This window comes from Pseudophryne corroboree, chromosome 1 (genome assembly GCF_028390025.1).
Source record: "Pseudophryne corroboree isolate aPseCor3 chromosome 1, aPseCor3.hap2, whole genome shotgun sequence".
Classification (NCBI taxonomy): Eukaryota; Metazoa; Chordata; class Amphibia; order Anura; family Myobatrachidae; genus Pseudophryne; species Pseudophryne corroboree.
The window spans coordinates 1,211,290,980-1,211,300,713 of NC_086444.1; the positions used below are offsets into that span (position 1 = coordinate 1,211,290,980).

Here is a 9,734-nt window from a genome sequence, read left to right on the forward strand (position 1 = left end):
GATATTTTTCTGACTTTGACAAGTGTCATACACATCGGCAGCATCCAGCCCTGTATATAGCCCTGTATATAACACTGTAGTGTAATCTCCCCCTATACACACACGTAGTGTCATACACATCAGCAGCATCCGGACACGTACACCAGCCCTGTATATAGCCCTGTATATAGCTCTGCAGTGTATTCTCCTCCTATACACACGTAGTGTCATACACAGCAGCATCCAGACACGTACACCAGCCCTGTATATAGCCCTGTATATAGCTCTGCAGTGTATTCTCCTCCTATACACACGTAGTGTCATACACAGCAGCATCCAGACACGTACACCAGCCCTGTATATAGCTCTGTAGTGTAACCTCCCCCTATACACACACGTAGTGTCATACACCTCAGCCCTGTATATAGCTCTGCAGTGTATTCTCTCCCTATACACACGTAGTGTCATACACCTCAGCAGCATCCGGCCACGTACGCCAGCCCTGTATATAGCTCTGTAGTGTAACCTCCCCCTATACACACGTAGTGTCATACACCTCAGCAGCATCCGGCCACGTACGCCAGCCCTGTATATAGCTCTGCAGTGTAACCTCCCCCTATACACACGTAGTGTCATACACATCGGCAGCATCCAGCCCTGTATATAGCCCTGTATATAGCTCTGTAGTGTAACCTCCCCCTATACACACGTAGTGTCATACACATAAGCAGCATCCGGCCACGTACGCCAGCCCTGTATATAGCTCTGTAGTGTAACCTCCCCCTATATACACACGTAGTGTCATACACATCAGCAGCATCCGGACATGTACACCAGCCCTGTATATAGCTCTGTAGTGTAACCTCCCCCTATACACACGTAGTATCATACACATCAGCAGCATCCGGCCACGTGCACCTGCCTTGTATATAGCTCTGTAGTGTAACCTACCCCTATACACACGTACTGTCATACACATCAGCAGCATCCGGCCACGTACACCAGCCCTGTATATAGCTCTGTAGTGTATTCTCCCCCTATACACACGTAGTGTCATACACATCAGCAGCATCCGGCCACGTGCACCAGCCCTGTATATAGCTCTGCAGTGTAATCCCCCCTATATACACGTAGTGTCATACACATCGGCAGCATCCAGCCACGTACACCAGCCCTGTATATAGCCTTGCAGTGTAACCTCCCCCTATACACACGTAGTGTCATACACCTCAGCAGCATTCGGCCACGTACACCAGCCCTGTATATAGCTCTGTAGTGTAACCTCCCCCTATACACACGTAGTGTCATACACATCGGCAGCATCCAGCCCTGTATATAGCCCTGTATATAACACTGTAGTGTAATCTCCCCCTATACACACACATGGTGTCATACACATCAGCAGCATCCGGACACGTACACCAGCCCTGTATATAGCTCTGTAGTGTAACCTCCCCCTATACACACGTAGTGTGATACACATCAGCAGCATCCGGCCACGTACACCAGCCCTGTATATAGCTCTGTAGTGTATTCTCCCCCTATACACACATAGTGTCGTACACCTCAGCAGCATCCGGCCACGTACACCAGCCCTGTATATAGCTCTGCAGTGTAACCTACCCCTATACACACGTAGTATCATACACATCAGCAGCATCCGGCCACGTACACCAGCCCTGTATATAGCTCTGCAGTGTAACCTCCCCCTATACACACGTAGTGTCATACACATAAGCAGCATCCGGACACGTACACCAGCCCTGTATATAGCTCTGTAGTGTATTCTCCCCCTATACACACAGTGTCGTACACCTCAGCAGCATCCGGCCACGTACACCAGCCCTGTATATAGCTCTGCAGTGTAACCTACCCCTATACACACGTAGTATCATACACATCAGCAGCATCCAGCCACGTACACCAGCCCTGTATATAGCTCTGCAGTGTAACCTCCCCCTATACACACGTAGTGTCATACACCTCAGCAGCATCCGGCCACGTACGCCAGCCCTGTATATAGCTCTGCAGTGTAACCTCCCCCTATACACACGTAGTGTCATACACATAAGTAGCATCCGGCCACGTACGCCAGCCCTGTATATAGCTCTGCAGTGTAACCTCCCCCTATACACACGTAGTGTCATACACCTCAGCAGCATCCGGCCACGTACGCCAGCCCTGTATATAGCTCTGCAGTGCAACCTACCCCTATACACACGTAGTGTCATACACATCACCAGCATCCGGCCACGTACGCCAGCCCTGTATATAGCTCTGCAGTGTAACCTCCCCCTATGCACACACGTAGTGTCCTACACATCAGCAGCATCCGGACACGTACACCAGCCCTGTATATAGCTCTGCAGTGTAACCTCTCCCATCCACACCCTTAGGGTTATAATTTACTAAGGTGCAGGTTTACAGAAGTGGAGATGTTGCCCATAGCAGTCAATCTGATTCTACTTAGCACTTATCTAGAACCTTCTAGAATAGTTCTAGCCAACTTGTGGCTCTCCAGCTGTTGTGAAACTACAAGTCCCAGCATGCCCTGCCACAGTTCTACCACTAGGGGATGCTAATACTCTGGTAGGGAATGCTGGTATGTGTAGTTTCACAACAGCTGGAGAGCCACAGGTTGGCCAGGCCTGTTCTAGAAGATAATAGTTAGAACCTGGTTGCTATGAACAACATCTTGACCTCTAAAACCCGTAAATATACCCCTTAGTGTCCTACACACCTGCAGAATCCGGATGCACTTTTACACCGTCTCTGTACGCGTCAGTCTGCACGCGCTCGGCGAACGCCACCATTACAGCAGAGTTACGCCCACTTGAGATGTAGGGTGGCGGGTGAGCCCTGATCTCTGCTATCTGCACCATACAGCTACTGTACATAAGTGTTTCCGCAGACGGCGCTAGTCATGTCTCTGATACCTGCTGCGCACCCGCCGCTGTACGGTGTGATGGTAACTGTATGCTTCCCCGCAGGTGTCATTGATGACAGAGGGAAGTTCATCTACATCACGACAGAGGAGCTGGCAGCCGTCGCCCAGTTCATCCGCCAGAGGGGACGGGTCTCCATCTCGGAGCTGGCTCAGGCCACCAACAAGCTCATCAACCTCCAGCCTGACAGCAGCCCCAGCGCTCTACAGGTGTCTTAGATCCGTGCGTTACAGACTCATTACAGACTTTGTACAGTGGGAAGCCGGCTCCTCCCCCGCCGCACGCCTCGCCGCGCCCGTTGCTGTGAGTTGTGGTTTTCACCATTAAAGACCCAAAGCTGTTGATTTGCAGGTGTGTTATTTCCTGGGTTCCTGACTTCCGCCTCTAAGGTGGGGATGTTGTTTCTCTTGGATAGGTAAGAACAGAGGTGGGGGAAGGGCGTGCCAAAGACACCAACTCTCCGTACTGAGCCCCCTGCATACATGTATACGTTATGTGTGGTTCTGTATGCAGTACATGCTTTAAGTGAAAACATGGGGCTCTCAGAATATACAGTTTAGCCACTTTACCTGGTTTATGGGCTTCCAAAAAATGTCCCAAAATGTCCATTTCCTTTTATTTTTTTATCTGATTTATGTAAATAGCTTTTTAAACCTGATTCAGTATAATTTCATTAACAAATATGCAGATGTATTAATAAAATGATACTGTCTGTAAAGGTTTAAATAGCTCTTATTTACAGAACCTGATAAGAAAAAATGGACACATTTTTTGGACTTTTTTTTTTTTAATAATAAAAAAGTTTTATATACACAGGTTGAGTATCCCATATCCAAATATTCCGAAATACGGACTTTTGAGAGTGAGATAGTGAAACCTTTGTTTTCTGATGGCTCAATGTACACAAACTTTGTTTAATACACAAAGTTATTAATAATATTGTATTACATGGCCTTCAGGCTGTGTGTATAAGGTGTATATGAAACATAAATACATTCTGTACTTAGACTTGGGTCCCATCGCTGTGATATCTCATTATGGTATGCAATTATTCCAAAATACTGAAAAATCCCATATCCAAAACACTTCTGGTCCCAAGCATTTTGGATATGGGAGACTCAACCTGTATTAAAAAAAAAAAACCCCAAAAAAACCCCAAAACCCTTCATGGTTAATATATAAACGATAGTGCAATACGTGCACCATTACATTTTTTTTAAATAAAATTATATTTATAATATATTTATTAAAAAGACTCGTACAGTTAAAGAAAATAAGCGGTTTATATGATACATGCCTCGAGCAGTGGGGCGGCGCAGAATGACTGTAACGGGGTTTGTCCCTCAAGCATCTCTGGGAATTCCTCCAAACCCCCCCCATATCTAGATAAAACCTAATTGTACTTTAACTTCTTGCAGGACTACACAGTTCTGCTAGAAGATCAGCCAGCAGCATAGGGCTCCTATCCTAATCCTAAGGCTCGCCCATCACTACTGTCTGGCGGGAGAGCAGGGTCTGCGGCAATGCTGTCACCCCAGGCTGATGGTCCATCCATTCAGAATCCTCCAATGGCAGCGGACCCTAGCAGCACCTGTTGCCAGATGGAGAGAAGGGAGACTGCAGCTTCCCTGAGCCCAGGCTGCAGGAAGACCTGTCTTTTTGCAACCGCGGGTGGGTAATCCTTTTATAATTGCCACCCCTTCTGCAGCTAGGTGGCCTGATCGCGGCAGCTGCTGGAGGTTTAGTGTCATGGAAATGCCAGCCTGGTGCGGTCACATGTCATTAGATTGTGCCATCACATTCTGCGCAATAGGAAGTGGCTTATCACTTGCTGTGCAGTAGGGTGTGCGTTATGTCTTTCTATACTGTATGTTATGTGATGTAGATATATGCAGTGAGAGAGTGATCACAGCTGTTGGCCTTCTCACAGAGAGCTAAAGTAAAGACATTATCTAATGTTGCTACTGATGCTTAGCCAGAGTGTCGCAGGTGTTTCATTGTTCAATTGTAAAGTGTTCTGTGCAGGTGACTGGTTATACATACAGTATAATACTGTTTCCCATCATAACACTATGCAGTGCTGCCACCTGGTGGCTATTACGTACATGTTTTTTACCTTTTTTTATTTTATTTTTATTGTAGTTGGTAACCATCCGCTAAAAATGGGTTGTTTCTGACCATCACTGAATCCTCTTATTACGCTTTTACTAACTTGCCAAACTAGCTGTAACAATATGGGATACGGTCGTTAGGTTGACGGGTACTAGGTCACAAGGTCCACATGCGTTTTTTCTCTTTTCCCCTTTTTTTTTTCTTCTTCAATTTTTTGGATTTTTTTCATACTTAACGATCCATGTCGACTACGATTGGAACAGTAATCTGTGTCAAGCGCAGCGAGGCACCTTGCCCGAAGCATGGTGAGCGAAGCGAGGGGACACGGTGCACTAATTGGGGTTCCCCGTCACTTTATGAAGAAAACGACACCAAAAAAAGTAAAAAAAACATTTGACATGTCAACCTATTGTCCCTGTCGACCTAATGACTGTCAACCTAAGTTGCGTCTACCCAACGACCCATACCCCACAAAAAAAAAAAAATGTATATATATATATATATGTATATATATATAAATAATGTATCGGGTATATACAGCAGGTGATATGTTTTGTGATTCTGCATCAAGTACGGTGACTAGCTGTGACACTGAAGAAGTTACAGTTGATCTAGAACGCACCCGTCGCTCCAATTCATCCCGAAGGTTCTCAATGCAGGATCCCCTTTTCAAACTCTGGGGCAGATGTACTAACCTGGAGAAGGCATAAGGAAGTGATAAACCAGTGATAAGTGCAAGGTGATAAGTGCACCAGTTAATCAGCTCCAATATGTAAATTAACAGGAGCTGGTGCTTTTATCACCTTGCACATATCACTGGTTTATCACTTCCTTATTCCTTCTCCTGGTTAGTACATCTGCCCCTCTAAATGATCTAATCCGTGCCCCTCTACCCATTCTATACCTTCACGAACACGTGTCTGCTGCAGGAGCACACCGTTTCCTGTCACTTTTGTCTACATGTGTGTGTCTAATATACAAAGTAACATATATAATATGGCTTAAATAAACCCAGGCGCAGTAGTGATATTCAGGGGTCACCTAATGTATACACCTGTATACAAGTAGTGATGAATACACCAGTCTGAATTCTATCAAGATTTACTTGTGCATTTCAAAAAGCTTCATCATGAACATTTAAAAAAAAATGATTGAAGGCTAATCCAATGAAATGCTGGTGGAAAATCTAGAAAATGTTTATTGGAAAGCCTGCTGCAGCCTAAGAGATCTAGAGTAAAATTTATTGATGAGGTTGCCATTGTTTTAAAACCTAAGATATTGCTGGCAGTATACGGGGGGAGTGACCATCATTAATACCAAACTCTTTCCAAACCCCTATCCTGCCATTGATTTCAAACATTGCACCGTTCACAAAGATCTTCATTAAGAGCTTCTTTATTAAAAGTTGCCAGGTAGAAAAATAGACGTGAGGTCCACCTCTGATTTATACCAGCCCTCTGTCTTTAAGCCGGTATTGAAAAGAATAGGGTGGACAACAGCATGATGTCCCCCAATTTTCCACTGACCAACACTAGGCTTGACCAGCCAGTGCTAGTGGAACCATAGAAGGAGACGCACAGTTTGGTCGTCACCCACCATCACTCCACCCGCAAACGTGCTTCCTATGGTCTACTGCAAATGACCATTTAATTAGACTGCCATATGAATGAAGGGGACCGCTCTGATGTCTCCACGCACACCTGTCTGGGGCAAGCCATTTATTTGAGCATGTTTTACACCTCCGTAATAAATCTGAGGTTTTTGTACTTCTAATGGAAAACACATTGATGGTCAATCCATATACAATTGTAAAACACACCTACAGTATTAAGGAAGATGACTTTATCTGAGCATGTGCTTTGTGCTGTCCTCGGAGATAAAGGACAGTCCATGCGTGGGCTTACAGTACTAGCAGGTGGCATTTCCATTGTTTTCCATGACCCTCGCTGGGCGTCCATACGAATAGGCGCCTGATGGAGCAATTCAATTGTTTCTCCATTTCCCATAAGTATTGACGCACTTAAAAGCACCGGGTTTAGCTGCGCAGAAGCGGCTAAACCTGTCTAAAGAAGTGGTAAGGGCGCCCAAGCCACCATTAGGGCATCCAAACAACGGACTTTGCATATACTTCTTCTCGCGCCTCAGGAGCATGCAAGAAGAAAAGTCCCTCCGCGGCTTTAGGCATCCGAATGGAGCAACAATTGAATTTGCCCATTCGTATTTTCAGCAGGGGGGGGGGGGGGGGGATCCAGACCAATTGAATTGCCCACAAAGTCGTCTCCTTTGTGGAGCAGCAGCCAGTACAGACTGTGGGAGATTTATCAAACCTTTTACAGAGCACTAGTGGAGAAATTGCCATACCAAGTGATCCGCTTCCTTTTATAGAATGCACAAGACCAGGCCTGGCCAACCTGTGGCTCTCCACATGTTGCGAAACTACACGTCCCAACATGCCCTGCCACAGTTCTGGCATTTTTAAAAGCAAAACTGTAGCAGGGCATGCTGGGACTTGTAGTTCCACAGCAGCTGGAGAGCCACATGTTGGCCAGGCCTGCAGTAGACAAATGATAGCTGGAATCTGAATGGTTTCTATAGGAAACCTGTCCTCTTTAGAAGGTTTGATGGTAGAAGGGTTACCATAGGACGTTCCCCTCTCACCGCTATGTACTGAGGAATGGCAGCTACAGGCGGTCATCTGTTACTATAGTAAGAGAAGCCGGGTGAGCTGAGAAGCTGCCAGTGTGTAAATCGGAGGTTTTTACAGCACATAATGTTCCTTTTATTTTAATTTTTATTTTTTTAAAGCAATTTTTTCAGTAACATAGCATAGTAGTTTGCTTGCTGTTACCAGTAGCAACCAAATATAATATTTGTTCACACTGAGAGCTCTATTACGAGTCATTCTGCTATATGCACTACATTAAGCTAGCGTTTGTGTGTCTACAATAGTCTTCACGCTATGCTGTTACAGCACAGCTCCATGCCCTGCCCGATTTTTATAGGACAATGTCTGCCCTGTCCGCCTGCTGCCGCCATGCCACCACCACGTGACTGTATGCCGTGGGCATGGCATCTTCACATTAAAGAGAGAGCTTTTTTTGGAAACCCAGCACCTCCATAACTGCTGGGCACCCCCCCATTAGTGCTGTCGATGGTCGGGCATGTCCCCATTTGTGACCACCCACCCCCAATAGTGATGCCGGCGGGGCCGCGCCCTTTTTATTTATTTTTATTATTATCCATCTGGGATTTTGGGGTAAAAGTAAATATCCATGAGTAATGTCAGTTTTGTTCTTTTTACTACAGTATTTTTAAGAGCATGCAGTACCTTATTTTAACCTGCAGATGGCAGTACAATTGTATTTCAAAATGAAAAACAAAAATACTAATAAAAATAATTGATATTCTAAATTTCAGAAGACTACCCGGGGTGGAATGGCTTTTGCAGGAACAGCATGGGACAAATGTAGTCTGATATAAATTTATTAACCAATTAGTGACTTATTCCGCTCCATTTGTTTTACGCTATATATCTAATGTGCTTGGTCCATTTATAGAAACTGCCCCAAGTGTAACTGGAATAACTGATTTGTAGCTTTTTTTTATGTTGGTTAAAATCTATATTTTATAAACCTGCACAGTACTGCGGGAAAGCGGTCATCTCTCAGACATAAGTGCCGTGTTTTACCAGTGTCCCGCACCGCACACGTCATCCCAACCATGTACTACTGGGAGAACAGGATTCAGTATGGACGGTTTAAAACCTCCTATGTGCATTTAGCTTCTGTCACGTATACAGTATGGACAGGTCAGCCCGATATTGTGTAAGCTTCTGAGTATTGGCTCCGACGGTGTTCCCCGCAGTGACGCAGGTCTTCCTATAAAACGGACGTAGAAGAACAAAGCGCTGCGTTCAGTACGTCTGCTTCAGTGTCCCTGGGCAGGTTACACAGGCAGTGGCAGGTGTGAGCCTGAATATAGCAACCAGAGATTTCACCTGCACAGATGCTGAGCTTTAACTCTTTCATCGCCTGAGCCATGCACACATCCGGCATGTGATAGAATTGTGTTAACGTTTTAAAGAAGTATCCCGTTGTTATATTTTGCAGAGTTAGACAGAGCATAAGGCCGTAACACAACACCCTGTCACTTATGATTTAACGTTATAATTGCTTTTTTAAAATTTATGTGTTAAGATTTGAGCAACGGTATGTAGACCTGCAATACTGTAGGTCAGCGACTTCAGTAGCATATTATCCTTGCCAGATAATATTACAAGCGCTGGGTATCGTATGGTGGTGTCTGGGATCTTGGCGGTCTGCATACGGACGCCGGGATCCCAGCCGGCAGAGGGGCGAGCGCAATGAAGCCCCTTCCGGCCCGCTGGGCTCGCCACGAGTGGGAATAGCCCCTGTTATCCGGGATTCTGGCTGTCTGCATTGTCAGTGGTTGGGATTCCGGGATTTGTACCCTGACTGCCGGCAATGTAACTGCATCCCTATTACAATACGCGTTCCACATGTCTGGTGCCAAAAACAAATGTGCCCACATACACCTATCAAATCGCGCCAAATAGCTCAGTTTGGTGCGCCATGAAAACTGCAACAGCTGTTGCGTGCGTTTTTGTTTGCGCCACAATTGACTAAATTTGCATCTTTATCACAATACTAATTCCAAAAGTACAAGATACCCATACTT

General features: G+C 45.5%; 1 protein-coding gene across 1 annotated transcript in view; it reads left to right on the plus strand.

The window, feature by feature from the left end:
• The window catches only part of DDRGK1 (DDRGK domain containing 1), a 195,906-nt gene extending 192,638 nt beyond the window's left edge, over nucleotides 1-3,268 (plus strand). Inside the window, 1 exon segment of the mRNA XM_063925352.1 lies at nucleotides 2,970-3,268. Within this exon segment, the coding sequence (XP_063781422.1) occupies nucleotides 2,970-3,142 (173 nt within the window). The 3' untranslated portion in view covers nucleotides 3,143-3,268.
• Nucleotides 3,269-9,734: the final 6,466 nt, after the last annotated feature.